At 40.7% G+C, this 18,046-nt stretch overlaps 1 protein-coding gene across 2 annotated transcripts in view; it reads right to left on the bottom strand.

The window, feature by feature from the left end:
- ANO9 (anoctamin 9) overlaps window positions 1-18,046 on the bottom strand; it is a 161,616-nt gene that overhangs the window by 37,284 nt on the left and 106,286 nt on the right. For both annotated transcript variants that reach the window (XM_073604711.1, XM_073604713.1), the window contains exons 11-15: window positions 6,092-6,174; window positions 5,694-5,798; window positions 5,424-5,588; window positions 4,195-4,231; window positions 1,349-1,460 (exon numbers count right to left, since the gene is read on the bottom strand). In XM_073604711.1, the coding sequence (XP_073460812.1) occupies window positions 1,349-1,460; window positions 4,195-4,231; window positions 5,424-5,588; window positions 5,694-5,798; window positions 6,092-6,174 (502 nt within the window). The remainder of the gene's footprint in view (window positions 1-1,348; window positions 1,461-4,194; window positions 4,232-5,423; window positions 5,589-5,693; window positions 5,799-6,091; window positions 6,175-18,046) is intronic.

Genomic DNA, 18,046 nt, shown 5'->3' with positions numbered 1-18,046 from the left:
GAGCCAAGGTTGCCACAGGCTGAACTTGAAACATGTCAGCCTTTGTTCATCTTCATTACATGATGTATTTATGGGGACTAGTAGTTTAAACAAAGATAAGAAGGTTCATTGTGCTTCCTTTTTAGCTCACGTGGAGTTACAAACACAATGCACTTCTGGCAAAATCATCAGGTATTTTCTGCACTTGCTTTTCTTAGCATTAAAAAAAAAAAAAAGAAGAAAAAAAAAAAAAAAAGTGCAACTACGTTATCTAATGCAGTGGTCATTAGTGGTCAGGGCCCACTAACAGGCCAGGTTTGCAAGATAACTGAAATACATGACAGGTGATATAATTTGCTGCTCAGTGATTGCAGTATTCTTGTCTGCATCTCCCCAAGGTAATACATAAAACCTGGCTTGTTAGTGGGCCCTGCGGACAGGGTTGATGACCACTGATCTAATGAATAATAATCTGCAATGTATTCTATTTTTGTTTTTGTGTTTAGATATGCCCTAACTACTTCGCCTCTCTGTTTCCATCAGCTGTTGGCTGCTGCCTCATGGCTTCACCCCGGGAACCCTACTGCGCTTGCGCGAGGCCCCACTCCTCTCTGCTATTGGCCTGGCGACAGGGAGAGGAGAAGGGAGCCCCGCGGTAACCTTCCCCCCGAAAAGTGCCAAATGAGTGGAAGTTCTTTTGGGTGGAACTCCGCTTTAAGACAACAAGATAATGCAAATATGTTTTTTATGCTGTTAGCATTATTAATATTATATATAAATTATTGTATATATAATATTTACTTGTTTTAACCTTTTTTTTACCATTTCTTCAGTTACTTCCTGGTTTCCAGGCCTAGGTAAATGATGTCATACCTCCCAGGAGTCTTCAGGAGGGGAGGAGGGGTTTTCTCAGCTAAGCACACCCTCCTGCCTGCATGCCTGAGCTAAGGGCACCTGGATTCCAGAAGTAAATACTACATGAATCATTTGCCCTTATGCAAGAGGGCCACGGCTAGAAATGCAAAGGGGTGTTTTTCAGCATGGATAAAGCATGGATACATGGATGGATGAGGGAGTTTTCTTTGAATAGTAATAATGAAATTGCAATTTTTATTTGTGGTGCTCAGATATAGTGTAGTTTCACTTTAAGTTGTTAAAAAGTCATTTCAGGCTGCAACAGGACCAGTGAACCAATAGAACTGTTGAAGAGCCACAACGACAATGCTAAAGCTCATACAATTTACTCTTTATTTGGACATGTACTGTATATTAACAAAAAACAAAAAAAACAAAACTCTTTGAATAATTCCTTATTGAACCGAAAATAACATGGTAAGGAAACGTAAGGTTTTTTTATGAATTTTGTTACCTTCCCAAGAAGAACGCCACATAGAAGAGAGATGAAAAGTGAGTAACAAACTGAAATGTGAACACTTTGGAGGTGAAGCTGTTTTCTCTCTCTGTAAATGTCCGGGGTTTCTCTAAGAAAGAGGAATATTAGATCAGATGTGTTATTCCTCCAATAATGCCCTTTGTTTTATCCCCTTTACAGTATATCAATCTTTATCTGCTTAGTGGTTTCAGTGTACAATAGGGTTTGCTCTTTAGTTTTGCTTTTTTTATGTCATTCTCTGAACATTTGTAAAATAAAAAGACCTGCCCTTGCCAAACTCCTTCATAAAATGCTAGTATGCCTCCAATTTGACTTCCAGCTCTGCACAGCCTTATGTGAACAGCAGTTACAAGAAGTGCCCCACAAAAGCAGAACATTCAATTTTTTTTTATTGCTCTGTACATAAGCAATATATAACAATATGTTTCCATATCGCAACTTGGGAAGGAAGGAATATACAAATGTTATGGTAATTTTACTTAAAATTGTGAAAGAAAGAACATTAACAGAGCCACAGAAAGTGCTTGCATCTATGGGACCTGTGATGGCCCCATAGGTATGTGTATTTACCTAGCAACACCACTTAACACAACTTATGTGTGAAGTCATTTAGTGATTTGATGTCTGTAAGACCAGAAGATTGAAAGGTTTATAGGCACTTTCAGACCTCAGAAGAAACATGTAACCAATAGATCACAGGGGCAAATGTCTAATGCAACTTTTTCAACCAGGGTTTTTCTAGAGCAGGGTTTCTCACCAGGGTTCTATGAGAGGTCTCCAAGGGTTCCACTACCCCCACCACAGTAGATACTTATCTGCCTAACAGTGGTTTCAGTAGCCCCCATGCAAGCTACCACTATGCTGTAAAGCAGGGCTTCTTTACTGGGCTTTTGCAACACTGTTCAAATAAATACATTTTCCACTAAGCACCAGAGGCAAATGTATCTGCTAAGCAGCGACACACTGTTAAAGTTTCTGCTGAGCACCAATGCGCTGTTAGGGTTTTCATTGAGCACTAATGCACTGTTCCTGTATAAACTAAACACTGATACACTGTTAGCTTTTCCACTGCACACCAATGCACTGTTATTAATGCAACTTGTTTATACTTTTATGTATTACCATACCTACAACTGACTGATCACGTCAATGTGTCATGAGATTTATCAGAATATTATTCTCCGAGACCTGAACATTGTTTTAAGGGTTCCGTGAGCATAACAAGGTTAAGAATTGCTGATCTAGATGTTGCTAGGGGTTCCTTGAGCATCAGCAAATAGATTGCCAAGTTACACCCACCACCAATATTAGGGCCAGAATTTTCCACTGGCATCAAATGGTGGAAGTCAGTAATCACCAATGGAAGGGGCACTATACTTACCATCAATATAAGGGGATAGTTTTCCACTGATTCCTAATTTAAGGGGCACTTCTCCACTTACCACAAAACGTAAAAGCATTCTTCTACTGGCCAACAATATAAGGGGTTCTTCTACTGACCACCATTGTTAGACAGCATTTTTACACTGACCATTTCTAAGGGTTGTTGGGTTAGGGGAGGAGTACTGTGCATAAATAAAAAGTCTTGGAAACTCTAGCCGGTTGGAGAACCATTATCACTTTATTAGTGTATGACATAAAAGAGTCTAGATTTATATCATAAACTAATAAAGTGATCATGGTCCTCCAAATAGTTTCCAAGACTTTTTATTCATGCATGGTGTTCCTCACCTATCTCCACAACCTTTTACACACTTAAAGTGACTCACTCTGATTGCCCTCCACGGGTTGAGATGCAACAGACCTACTCAACATTACCAAAGTATAGCACTATCTCACATGTACACTATACTAACCACTGTAATGCCCCATACACATGGTCGGACATTGATCGGACATTCCGACAACAAAATCCTAGGATTTTTTCCGACGGATGTTGGCTCAAACTTGTCTTGCATACACACGGTCACGCAAAGTTGTCGGAAAATCAGATCATTCTGAACGCAGTGACGTAAAACACGTACGTCGGGACTATAAACGGGGCAGTAGCCAATAGCTTTCATCTCTTTATTTATTCTGAGCATGCATGGCACTTTGTGCGTCGGATTTGTGTACACACGAACGGAAATTCCGACAACGGATTTTGTTGTTGGAAAATTTTATAGCCTGCTCTCAAACTTTGTGTGTTGGAAAATCTGATGGAAAAATGTGTGATGGAGCCTACACACGGTCGGAATTTCCGACAACAAGGTCCTATCACACATTTTCCGTCGGAAAATCCGACCGTGTGTATGGGGCATAAGGGGGAATCTCTCTACTGACCTTCAGCACAAGGGTGCGTTTCTCTACTGACCGCCAGTGTAAGGAGCATTTCTCTACTGATCAAAAATTATCTATGTGGTTTTTCTCTGTTATTTTTTCACTTCATAAACATTAGTTAAATAATGTTTTTGGGGTATAGAGCATGGTGTTGATATATAATTCTAAGTGGGAATCTAAAACTTTGCGTATGACATACTTTTTTTTTTAATTCTTAAATTTTCTTTAACTTACTTATCACACTAATGTAATCTACCTGTGGATATAATCAATTTTAGCAGGGGTTCTCCAAGTCCTCAAACATTATTTCAAGAAAGTTGCGAAAGGTGGTCTAATGACAGGAGTGAGCTTTTTCACTCAGCATCCTTTTGTACTTTCAGTATGACGCTGACCTTGAGGTATCTTACACCCACAGCCACACTTCTTCAGTGATATTATACATAGCCATGCACAGGCATGTCTTCTTCACCCATCACTTATTACAATATAAAAGAGTGACTCACCCAGATTACACAAATAAGTAGATACAACACGATTCACCTGCACAGAGAAATGAATACGCCTGATAAAGAATATGCTATGGTAACAACTTTAACAAACGCAGACTTGATATAATGTGTTCTCCGGTTCATTTTTGTAAAGAGTAACTCCAGGAACAAGTCAAATGAATTACTAGAGTTAATGCAATCTAGCAATTACTAACCACTTTGCTAAAGTCAAGCCTTCTAAATGTATCATTATTATGAATTTATATAGTCCACTGTAATCCAATTCAGCAAAAACCACTGGCAACTAATGGTTAAATATATATTTAATTGTTACAGTGTAAATAATTATTTCAGTGTTGGGTTTGCTGAGCACTATCCAAGCAGCAGTGTCTTAAACACTTTTTTGCCATGTTTTCCAGTGACCATGCAAATGCGCTCGATCGGTTCACATCCAATGCCGCAGTGGCTAGATGTATGTACACTAGGAAGCAGCACCTGATTGAGAGTATCATGGGCCTAGTGCTGAGAATTTTGGTGTGCCTTTTTATGGAAATAAATAAAATGAAAATGTAAACAAAATAAATTAAAATTAGAGAATAGGGAATACAAAACATACAGTGCTTAATGACACTGAAGCAGTAGCTTGGTTCAAACAAACTAAAGTGACATGAAACATGGACATCAGCTTTAAGACTGGTGGGGTCACCAGGTTGACAAAAGTGGAAATAATAACAAATAAAATAAAAAATATTTGCTTGAAACTGTGGCAGATAAGGCATTATTTTGTTAAAGTATATGTAAACCATACAATGAAAATTAAGCAAGCAAATATAACAAGTAAAGATTATGATTATATATATGCTCAGAAGCACACATGTTCTATAGGAGTAATTCTCCACCCAAATATTTAATGTAAAGAAGCACAAAGGAGCATATATTTATTTTGTCATCAACCCATTACATTTCCATTTAGCACTTCTGGACCGACCTTGTTTTCCCAACAAGAGAACTTTTGGTAGAAGTGATCATGCTGGGCTTAGAAGAGCCCATCACTAATCAAGGGGCATGAAGGTAAATTAGATATCAAGCAGTTATCAAGGCAACTGAGTAGTTAGTATGCATTATATTTTATTAAACTGATATTTTATTAAACTGAGAGCTCTGGAGCAACAGTCAACACAGATGTCCATACGATAATATACTGCGATGGTGTCCTGTATCATTTAAAGACTGAGGAGACTCACCTTGGTCATGATGACAATGGTAAGATAATGAAGTACAGCTCCAGACATAACTGCAGCTGTGGTAGCATGTTCCTTAAGTAAGTCCCAAGAGGATCGCATAAAGGTCACAGTCACCACCACACGGTATACAACCAGGGCCTGTGCTATACCAATTAATATGGCAATCTACCAGGTAAATATGTTAAAGAGAGTGATGGTTAGATAAGCAGTAATAAAAATGATGAGATATATAGAGATAAACATACAGAACAATATATTGAAATTCCGTACCATGGCAGCTACTCCCAGTAGAACCAAAGTGGAGCGCAGGTAAGAATGTTGGTGTTTTTGGATCTGACATTCTGGATTATTAATCAGCTCCAGAGCCAGCTCCTCCTGCAAAGAATACACAATGATCACTGTACATATACTAGACTCTATGGAAAGACACACATAGTGAACACACAAGTACAGCAAGGCTTTGGTCAAGTTATTTTGGAAATGCACTACAGTTTATGTTATGATAATCCTTAATGAAACACAAACTGTTTTTTCCTTCTATATTTTATTGATACCTCTATTTTCTTGCAAGCATTATACAACGCAGATACCAGAAGTATAACACCTTAGTATCTATAGCAAACAGAAAAGTGTATTGTCTTTCCATGTGGTACTCAAAAAAGGTATACCTCATCCTCGTCCCAGCTGTACAGGTTCCACCAAAAGACATCTCTTGCCCTCTGCCTCTTCCACAGTTCTAAGAACACAGTAGCTGAAACAGACATTAGAAGGTTGCAAGTCATTTTTGCAGATACATGTATTTATTGAAGTACTTTATTTGAGCAATAAATGTAGTACATAAATATACAACCTTAAGATTTAGCAAATCCAAACAGGAAACAAGACAATAGTAAAAAAATACCTACAGTACCTTGAAAAAAAAAGTATTCACACCTCTTGAAATGTTCCACATTTTCTCATGTTACAACCAAAAACAAATGTATTTTATTGGGATTTTATGTGATAGACGTGGCACATAATTGTGAAGTGGAAGTAAAATGATAAAATGGTTTTCATACATTTTTTACAAATAAATATGTGAAAAGTGTGACGTACATTTGATTTCAGCCCCCTTTACTCTGATGCCCCTAACTAAAATCAAGTGGAACCAATTACCTTTAGAACTCAACAGTAGTAAATCGAGTCCACCTATGTGTAATTTAATCTCAGTATAAAGTTCTGTGAAGCCCTCGGGTTTGTTAGAGAACCTTAGTGAACAAACAGCAGCACAAAGGCCAATGAACACACCAGACAGGTCAGGGATAAAGGTGGAGAAGTTTAACCACTTCCATACCGCGCAAAGTCCAGCAACCCTCTCTTACATGTAAAAGTCATAATTTTTTTACTAGAAAATTACTCAGAACCCCCAAACATTATATATATTATATAATATTAATAATATTGACTGACCGCTTATATACATTTTTGGTAATCTGCGTTTATATTCCCATGTCCTGCAAACTGAAAATTGACTGACCGCTTATATACATTTTTGGTAAATCTGTTTGTTACAGCTGTAGCCATGCTCACATTATTTCAATGTTTATTTAGCCATTAAGTCTTACCTAAATTATGGGTTCCCTTATCTTTAGAATTTTGGCCTTTTAGTCCCCTTGCAGTTTGATTGTGGTGTGAAAGTTATGTCCTGCTTGCTGTGTTCCTAATATGCCCTCCTAATTGATTAATTGCCAGATTCCATCCACACCCAACACAGTATATAACAAGGCTTTCTTTACGGGGGAACATACAGGGGGCTGCATATACAGGGGGTTCTTCCAAACAAGTGGGGTTCTTTAAATAAGTGGCACTTCTGCTCTTGCACTTCAGAAATTTGCACAAAGCTAACTAGCTAACTTCAGGTGACCTCATTTTCATATTATCTCACCTTCTCTGAAACATGCACTCTTTACCTCTCCTCCTCTTCACAATTGCTGCCTCTCTCCTCAAGTTCTCTTTTCTACATCCCTCTGCCCCACCACACAATCTGTACATATCACCCTCACTTCTCCCCTCCCCCTATTACTGCACTCATCACCTCTTTCTAACTCTAAGCCCACTTGCTAACATACCCCCCAGGATACTGAAGCATGTCCCCTCATACAAATCATATTCTCATATTACCTCCCTCACTCTTCTGCTTCTCCTAATCGCTGGAGATATTTCCCCAAACCCTGGGCCTCCCTTATTTAACTGTGCCCAACACACCCATCACCATCACCCTACACCCTCTGGCAGTAGTCGCGATGTACACAATTTAGTCTCCATTCCTCTTCTTCCCAACACCAGCCTCCCTCTCTCCTGCGCCCTCTGGAACGCCCGCTCTGTCTGCAACAAACTCACTGCTGTTCATGACCTCTTTGTCACGAATTCCTTCAATCTACTTGCTCTCACCGAAACCTGGCTCCACGAATATGACACCCCTTCTGCTGCTTCCTTCTACCAGGGTGGCCTTCACTGGGCTCACTCCCCTAGGCCTAATGAACGCAAGGGAGGTGGAGTGGGATTCCTCCTATCCCCCCAGAGCACCTTCCAGGTTATTCACCCTCCTCCCTCTTTTTCCCTCTCATCATTCGAAGCCCACTGTATACGTCTATTCTCTCCTACTTCTCTAAGAATTGCTGTGATCTACCGGCCCCCTGGACCATTATCAACTTTCCTTGATGAGTTTTCTGCCTGGCTACCCTACTTTCTCTCTTCGGATATTCCAACAATCCTTCTCGGTGATTTCAACATCCCTGCTAATACAAACACTCCTGCTACTTCTAAACTTCTTAGTCTAACCTCTTCATTTGACCTGAAGCAATGGGTATAGGCTTCTACTCACTCTGATGGCAACACCCTTGACATTGTATTCTCCTACCTATGCACTCCATGCAACTTCTCAAACAATCCTTTTCCTCTCTCCGATCACCACCTTATTAGTTTCTCTCTCCCCCTGTCTTCCACCACCTTTCCTTCCAATCGCCTAACCATCACCCGTAGAAACTTTCGCAACTTCAACTCCTCTCTCCTCTATTCTGCTACTGACCACCTCTATGACAAAATCTCTCCCCTGTCCTGCCCCAACCAAGCCACGTCCATCTACAATAAATCTCTGTCCTCCACCCTGGACAAGCTCGCTCCCCTCACTACACGCAGAATCAGGCCTCGACCCCTACAACCCTGGCAAACAGATGACACTAAAATTCTCAAAAAACGTAGGTCGCGCTCTTGAGTGTCTGTGGCACAAGACGAAGTCTCTCAAAGACTTCAACCAATACAAATCTGCCCTCCAAACATACTATTCTTTCCTCCACACTGCCAAGCAAACCTATTTTACAACTCTTATTAACACCTTCTCATCCAATCCCCGTAAACTCTTCTCTACCTTCAACTCTACTCTCACTCTACTTTGTCCTCCACCGCCTCCACCCACTGACTTACCCACTGACTTACTCTCTGCCCAGGAAATCGCTAATAACTTCAAAAACAAGATTGATACAATCCGTGATGAAATCTCCATTCTACAGGTATCTCCCCCAGCTGAGACACCATGTCAACAGGTACAACTGACACTCCCCCTATTCAAATATGTTACTACAGATGAAGTTGCTAAACTCCTTTCTATCGCCCACTTAACCACCTGTCCCCTGGACCCTATTCCCTCTCAAATGCTACGGTCACCCTCTGACTCCATCCTACACTCTCTAACCCACATCTTCAATCTCTCCCTCAACTCTGGCATCTTCCCCGATGCTCTAAAACATGCACTGGTCACCCCCATACTCAAAGCGCCGTCCTTGGACCCTACCAATCTTAACAACCTACGCCCTATCTCCTTGCTCCCCTTTTCCTCTAAACTCCTTGAACGCCTGGTTTACAACCAACTGAGTGACCACCTCATTAAAAACAAACTTCTTGATCCCCTTCAATCGGGATTTCGCCCTCAACACTCCACAGAATCTGCTCTTTTAAAACTCACAAATGACCTACTAACTGCAAAAACCAACGGACACTATTCTGTACTCCTACTTCTGGATCTTTCAGCTGCCTTTGACACGGTTGACCACCCCCTCCTCCTCAAAAAACTTTACTCCCTCAGTCTCCATGACTGTGCTCTTCAGTGGCTCTCATCCTACCTATCCCAACGCACCTTCAGTGTCACTTACAATTCTACTTCCTCTACTCCTCTTCCCTTCTCTGTCGGGGTCCCCCAAGGTTCTGTTCTTGGACCTCTTTTATTTTCAATCTACACCTCTTCCCTGGGTCAGCTGATAGCCTCTCATGGCTTTCAATATCATTTCTATGCTGACGACACACAAATCTATCTCTCCACCCCTCAACTCACTCCATCAATCTCCTCACGCATCACTAACTTACTAACTGACATATCTGTATGGATGTCACACCACTTCCTCAAACTCAACTTGTCCAAAACCGAGCTTATAATATTTCCTCCCCCACGTGCCCCTTCCCCTGACTTCTCTGTCAAGAGCAATGGCAAAACCATCCACCCGTCACCACATGTCAGGGTGCTAGGTGTTATCCTGGATTCTGAACTCTCCTTTCAGCCCCACATCCAATCACTTTCCAAAGTTTGCCGCCTCAACCTCCGCAACATCTCTAAACTACGTCCCTTTCTAACCATAGATACCACAAAGCTCCTGATTCACTCCCTGGTTATCTCTCGCCTTGACTACTGCAACTCACTCCTCATTGGCTTACCTTTAAACAGACTATCCCCCCTTCAGTCCATCATGAATGCTGCTGCCAGACTCATCCACCTTACAAACCGCTCAGTGTCTGCTACCCCTCTCTGCCAATCCCTCCATTGGCTACCACTCGCCCAACGAATTAAATTCAAAATACTAACAATAAGTTACAAAGCCATCCACAACTCTGCCCCCAGCTACATCACTAACCTAGTCTCAAAATACCAACCTAATCGCCCTCTCCTTTCCTCCCAAGACCTCCTGCTCTCTAGCTCCCTCATCACCTCCTCCCATATCCGCCTCCAGGACTTCTCCCGAGCCTCGCCCATCCTCTAGAATTCCCTACCCCAATCTGTCAGACTGTCTCCAAATTTATCCACTTTTAGGCGATCCCTGAAAACGTTCCTCTTCAGAGAAGCCTATCCTGCCTCCATCTAACAACTGCACTATTTTCTCCATTAGCTCACCCCCCACAGCTATTACCCTTTTGTATAACTTGACCCTCCCTCCTAGATTGTAAGCTCTAACGAGCAGGGCCCTCTGATTCCTCCTGTTGAACTGTATTGTACTTGTACTGTTTGCCCTAATGTTGTAAAGCGCTGCGTAAACTGTCGGCGCTATATAAATCCTGTTAATAATAATATATATATATATATATATATATATATATATATATATATATATATATATATATATATATATATATATATATATATATATATATATATATATATATATATATATAAGCAGACACCCTTGGGAATAAAATGGTGGTCATTGCAACATTTTATGTCACATGGCATTTGCGCAGTAATTTTTTTTTTTTGGAAAAAAATAACACTTTCATGAATAAAAAAAAAAAAAAAAAAAAAATACAAACAGTAAAGTTAGCCCAATTTTTTTGCATAATGTGACACATGTTACGCCGAGTAAATCGATACCGCACATGTAATGCGTTAAAATTGCGCACACTCGTATGGCGCCAAACTTCGGTACTTAAAAATCTCTATAGGCGACGCTTTAAATTTTTTTTTTACAGGTTACATGTTTAGAGTTACAGAGGAGATTTTGGGCTATTTTATATTATTGCTCTCACTCCAACGTTCGCGACACATGTCTACATGTGTGGTTTGAACGTAGTTTACATATGCGGGAGCAATCTATGTACGAGTTCGCTTCTGCGTGAGAGCTTGCGACGATGGGGGCACTTTAATTTTTTTTTATATTGTTAATTTTATCCTCATTTTTTATTTTTTTTACAATTTCCCATAAAAAAAAATGTTTTGATCACTTTTATTCCTATTACAAGAAATGTAAACATCCCTGACGTGACATCCTAACATTGCGCCTGGGCCTCCGAGAATCAGAGAGATTGCCAAGGACCATCTGTCCCTTGGTTTTCTCTATGGCTTCTTTCTGGCGCCGGCGGATTCCTTCTGAGGGTTGCCGTTGACCCGATAGCCTGGAAACGCACCGTAGGGCTGCGGGAGGGGACAACCCCCCCCGCCCCCAAGAGGGATCAAGCAGTTGAACAGCCGCTATGATTGTGCTCATGGTGTAGGGAATCGCTGGCTGAAAAAAAAATATCTGGATGATGCCTGCAGCTGCAGGCATCATTCAGATATCACCACTGAAAGCCGAGGATGTCATTAGATGGCCTGCGTTATGAAAGTGCTTAAAGCAGGGTTAGGTTATAAAAAAACTATCCCAAGCTTTGAACATCTCACAAAGCACTTTTCAATCCATCATCCGAAAATGGAAAGAATATGGCACAACTGCAAACCTACCAAGACATGGCCGTCCACCAAAACTGACAGGCCAGGCAAAGAGCATTAATCAGAGAAGCAGCCAAGAGGCCCATGGTAGCGCTGGAGGAGCTGCAGCGATCCACAGCTCAGGTGGGAGAATCTGTCCATAGGACAACTATGAGTCGTGCTTTCCACAAATCTGGCCTTTATGGAAGAGTGGCAAGAAGAAAGCCATTGTTGAAAGAAAGTCATAAGAAGTCTCAATTTTAGTTTGCCAGAAGCCTTGTGGGGGACAGAGCAAAAATGTGAAAGAAGGTGCTCTGGTCAGATGAGACCAAAATTTTACTTTTTAGCCTAAAAGCAAAACACTATGTGTGGAGAGTTGATGGAAAGATGGATAGAGCCAAACAAAGGGCAATCTTAGAAGAAACGAAAAAGAAACGAAAAAGTAAAACAACCACATCAAATCTGTCCCAGATAAGGGATTGAGAAAATAAAGAATATTGTGAAAAAATTCTTAGTGTATAGTCATGGAATGCATTTTCTTTTGTGATGAAAAAAAAACATGAACAGTTAAAGAATGTGAAAAATATAAATAGCAAACGTGATGATAGTATTGAAAAAGTTCACAATTCTGGTAAGAGGTGTAACCACAATCTTCTAATCAAATTTAAAAATAAATTTATCTAGTCCAACATATGGTGCAGGAACAGAAAAATAAGCCGCAAGAAAGCAAATTCAGTGCAATGCAGATGATATAGTGATATCTTCTTGATAATAATCCAAATCAGAGTGAAGGATAAAATACTCTTACCGACTTTGGTGGACTCACAGGCCCTTGGCGGTGAGTCAAACGAGCTTGAACTGTCTTAAGATGGATGACAGTATGAGGGTGGTCTGTATGGTGGTGAACCTCCTCCTTAGATGGGGGACCAGGACCCTGCCCAGGTGGCTTGTACGATCACCGTCATTACCAGCATAAGTGAGCCATGTATAAATTAAAAACAAGGAGCCTCCACATGGTGTAAATCCAAAAAATTCAAATAAAAGGAAGAAACAAGCGTTGTATGGGTGGCTGGGTACAGCAAGGAGATCAGACGTGTTTCGTCTGAAGAGACTTCGGCTGGGGTATGTGCCATCCCGCCACCACCACGCTTATATACACATACTGTAATACTAACCCATAAAACAGCTGTTACATCAATGTGCGCTCTGACTTCCTGGTTTCCTAGCGTGCGTTCCATTCAGGATCATGTGTTTACACAATCTGCCAATCGGATCTAGAGTCTGCCTCTACCAGCCAAGCCTCAGTGTGAGTGTCCTATCCGAGTGCGCTCTCACTGGGTGGGAGTGTCCACTCCCCAGTTGCCAGCCCAATGCAGATCGTCACTGCGTTTGACGTGCACGTGACCAACGTCACGTGCTAACGTCTGACGTGTCATCGCGCCACCCGGAAATAGGAACACATCAACAAGACTACTGGAGCGCAACTGCGTTCCAAAAGGATCATCGAGGCCGGAAATGCTTGAAATAAAAATGAATACGGCGTTCTCAGAGTCAACCGCAAAGAAAGAATAAAATGTATTCGTAAAGCCTAAATATCCAAACTAGGATATCCAATCAGGAAGTCAGTATGCATCACAGTTAGGTTACAGATATTTAAAAAGTAAAACTAAAGAAAGTATATATATTAAAAATGACACCTATCTCAATTCATGTCAAATCACAAAACAAGTATAACCAATAAAACCAGAACAGAAGAGAGAAAATGTGCTGTAATGCATATATTTAAGAATTATATACCATCGACTTCAAAAGTTTATTTGATAGAACGAAAAAGAAAAAATTAAAAATTGTAAAATTTAAAAATTTAAAAAATTAATTCATAAAAAACACAGAAACCAGGACCGAATAATTTTAAACGGAATAATCGATTACAGATATTATAACCTCCCCTCATATATAAACGGGAGCCATCTTAGTTATAAGAGAGGCCCAAATTAGTCCCCAAACGAGTTAGGCGTACTCATGCCACATGTATATAAAAACTTTTATGGGGATCAAGTTGTCTAAAGAAAGGAGGGGGGGAGGGGGGGGATTTGAGGGAGCATCTTCTGGATCACACATTCAAGATTGATTAATGAATTAATTAATGTCCCACTCCACATTAAGTCCATGTGGTGTGAAACATCTTAGCTGGTGTATCCAAAAAGTTTCAAGCCTCGATACTCCTCTCACACTTGACTCTCCTCTCCAGTGAGAGATTAATTTATCTATTATTTGAAACTTAGTGCCAGTAAGGTCTCGGTTGTGACATAATAAGTAATGGTTGGGCACACTGTGGTTCGTACGTCCTTTTTTGATAGACTTTATATGTTTATTGACCCTTATAGCAAATGTATGAATGGTCCGCCCCACGTACTGTTTCCCGCCGGGACAAGTAATGAGGTATACAATATACCTTGTTGAACATGTAACAAAATGTTTAACAGAGTATTCTCTCCCAGTGGTAGTTGATCCAAAGGTCTCAATCTTACGGGATTTGTGTGTGTTGTATTTACACACCCTACACCTTCGACAAGGAAAAAAGCCCTTCATACTCTGGAAAAATGAGGGGACGGAAGGGGGGTCAGTTATATTGGGCGCAATCTGTCCCCTCAGGGGCATAGCACCTCTATAAATCACCCCTGCTTGCTCTGGAAGGACAGGTCCCAGCACGGTATCATTTTTTAGTACCTTCCAGTGCCTATGAATAATATCCTTAACCTATTTGTGCAGGATTGAAAAGTTAGTGAGGAAAGACCATTTATGTTTATTTTCTAAATTATGTTTAGGTTGTTCAGAAATTAGTAAATTCCTATCTACTAGGGAAACATTATGAATCACTTCATCTATCTCCAGTGTATTGTAGCCCTTATCTGTAAATCTAGACTTCAAGATATTAGCTTGATCAAAATAATCAGTAAGTTGTGAACAGTTACGTCTAATCCGCAGCAGTTGGCTACGGGGAATGGATTTCAGCCATGTTGCATGTTGGCAACTATCGATCGGAATGTATCCATTCCGATCGGTGGCCTTAAAAAAAGTCTTGGTAATGAGATGGTCATTAACAACCGTGATCTCGAGGTCCAAGAAGTGAATAGTTGACCGACTGGCTTCATAGGTCAACTCTATTCCAATCCGGTTGTCATTCAAGGTGCATATAAATTCATCCAGAGATTCCATATCTCCCTTCCAAAGGAGGAGGATGTCGTCGATGTACCTGGCCCACAACACCAGTTGTGGCGGGTCCAGGGCATAGACGACATCCTCCTCCCATTTGGCCATGAAAATATTGGCTAGGCTGGGGGCGAACTTAGCCCCCATCGCCACTCCTTTTTTATGAAGATAGAAGTCTCCATCATACCAGAAGTAGTTGTGTTTGGTGGCAAAGCACAACAAATCCATGATAAACCTCTTCTGGGTTCCTGGAATTGTTCCATTTCTGGAAAGGAAAGAATTAACTGCTGCAAACCCCAAATCATGGGGTATACAAGTATACAATGCTTTAACGTCTGCTGTGGCAAGTATGAGATCTTTACTATATGTAACACATTCAAGTTTAGCAATGGTGTCTTTAGTGTCTCTTAAGATGGTGTAGACTTTACTAACGGTTGGAGGAAAAAATCGATGTATTTGCCGATACGAGATGTTATTGAATTGATGCCGCTGATAATTGGGCAGCCTGGAGGTTGTGTGACGTTCTTATGAACTTTCGGTAAGTAATATATTATAGGAATACGCGGAGCGACTGGAACTAAAAAGTTCTTCTCCTTTTTATCAGGAATTCCTAATTGGGAGCCAGTATCAATCAAATCAACGAGAATCTTCTTAAACTCAGATGTAGGATTTTTAGTTAATTTTAAATAAGTATCTGTATCACCGAGAATTTTAGTCATCTCCATGTGGTAATCTATCTTGTCAAGAATGACAATCCCCCCTCCCCCTCGATACCGACTCTGAAATAGGAGGATTATTTTTGAGATTGAAAAATCTGATGGTATCAGAACTTCACCTGGAATGGGACATAGCTTTTCTCGAGCAGTACTCGAAAGAGCGCCTGGTCCCAAGAGGTTTGAGGTGGAATATCCACCCCCAACAAGGAGAGCCTGATCTGGAATCCTGGTTTCGTTATTTTAACGAGGCAGGTATCTCCTTGTTAGGATTCCTGATTGAAAGGAAACGCCTAAGGAAGATAACCTTGGACACAGAAATTAAGGAAATCAGGGATAAGCTCCTCCCACATAAAAAATTAGCTGAATATATTTTGCGCTCTACAAATCTCAAAGACCATTTGGAGAAAGAAGAGCGAGAGCAGAGAGTTAAAAAACAAAAGAAATACACGAGAGACATCTGTGACTATAAGAATGGGTGTGTGTTCAGTTGGCAGCATAAAAATCCACCAATTATAGCTCCTGAGACGGAACACATACCTGTTACAAATCCAAGCTCATCCTCCTTGGGTCCACAACAACCAATGAATAGGATTTAACCTAATACACAGGACGTTTACCATCCACCCAATAGACCCTATACACCCACACCTCATCGGAGGAATCCATCCTCCAATAATGGGGGAAGGGGCAGGAACAATAGGGGTAGGGCTAAGGGAAATAGAAACCAGAGACCGTACTATGATCATTACAGACAGGATTCATCCCCCTGGAGGATAAGTTATGATCAATACTCAGACTATCAATATCCTCAAAGAACTCCGTTTCACACGCAAAATAGGTTCTCACCACTTCGAGAAAGAAGATATAATGATGATCACGGTTCCAGATACCCCTACTCGGATAGGGATGACGGATACCATATTAGATCACCATTTAATTATAATCAAAATTTACCAGGACCCTCCACTAAGGGGGATTTTCACAAGGAAGGGGAAAGCCATATAAGAAATCTAAATCCTGGCGCGGCTCCAGAGGGGGGTGGCGCGCCAGGAAAAAGAAAACGTGTATAAAAGACAGCGGCATTTTTAATTTAAGTAAAGTTGAACTAACTAAAGCTGAGAAATCGGTTCTTGATAAAGGTTTAAAATTTGTACCCCCCAAAAAATTAAATACATTTTCAACTTTCATAGATGTACACAAATACATTAGAAAGTTGAATATCCAGAGATATATTATGTCTAACCCTACTAGACCTCCGGCTATGGAAATTACGTCGCACACTGTACATTCAGGTCTTGTTAACCCATCACTATTTAACCCTCCCTGCCCGACGGCATCATCCATTAAAGTCTTCCGAGATATGGTCCTAAAAGACTTAGACAAATTACCGAATAAAAAAATACACAATGACCCCAATTTAAAAACTGGGCTCAAATCCCTTTGTGAACGAAAAAATCTTGTTATTCGTCCAGCAGATAAGGGAGGGGGGGATTGTCATTCTTGACAAGCTAGATTACCACATGGAGATGACTAAAATTCTCGGTGATACAGATACTTATTTAAAATTAACTAAAAATCCTACATCTGAGTTTAAGAAGATTCTCGTTGATTTGATTGATACTGGCTCCCAATTAGGAATTCTTGATAAAAAGGAGAAGAACTTTTTAGTTCCAGTCGCTCCGCGTATTCCTATAATATATTACTTACCAAAAGTTTATAAGAACGTCACACAACCTCCAGGCCGCCCAATTATCAGCGGCATCAATTCAATAACATCTCGTATCGGCAAATACATCGATTTTTTCCTCCAACCGTTAGTAAAGTCTACACCATCTTACTTAAGAGACACTAAAAACACCATTGCTAAACTTGAATGTGTTACATATAGTAAAGATCTCATACTTGCCACAGCAGACATTAAAGCATTGTATACCCCATGATTTGGGGTTTGCAGCAGTTAATTCTTTCCTTTCCAGAAATGGAACAATTCCAGGAACCCAGAAGAGGTTTATCATGGATTCGTTGTGCTTTGCCACTAAACACAACTACTTCTGGTATGATGGAGACTTCTATCTTCAGAAAAAAGGAGTGGCGATGGGGGCTAAGTTCGCCCCCAGCCTAGCCAATATTTTCATTGCCAAATGGGAGGAGGATGTCGTCTATGCCCTGGACCCGCCCCAACTGGTGTTGTGGGCCAGGTACATCGACGA

The sequence above is a fragment of the Aquarana catesbeiana genome, linkage group LG11 (assembly GCF_042186555.1).
Source record: "Aquarana catesbeiana isolate 2022-GZ linkage group LG11, ASM4218655v1, whole genome shotgun sequence".
Lineage (NCBI taxonomy): Eukaryota > Metazoa > Chordata > Amphibia > Anura > Ranidae > Aquarana > Aquarana catesbeiana.
Note: the sequence above shows the minus strand (reverse complement) of the source record. Positions and strands in the feature narration are given on the sequence as shown.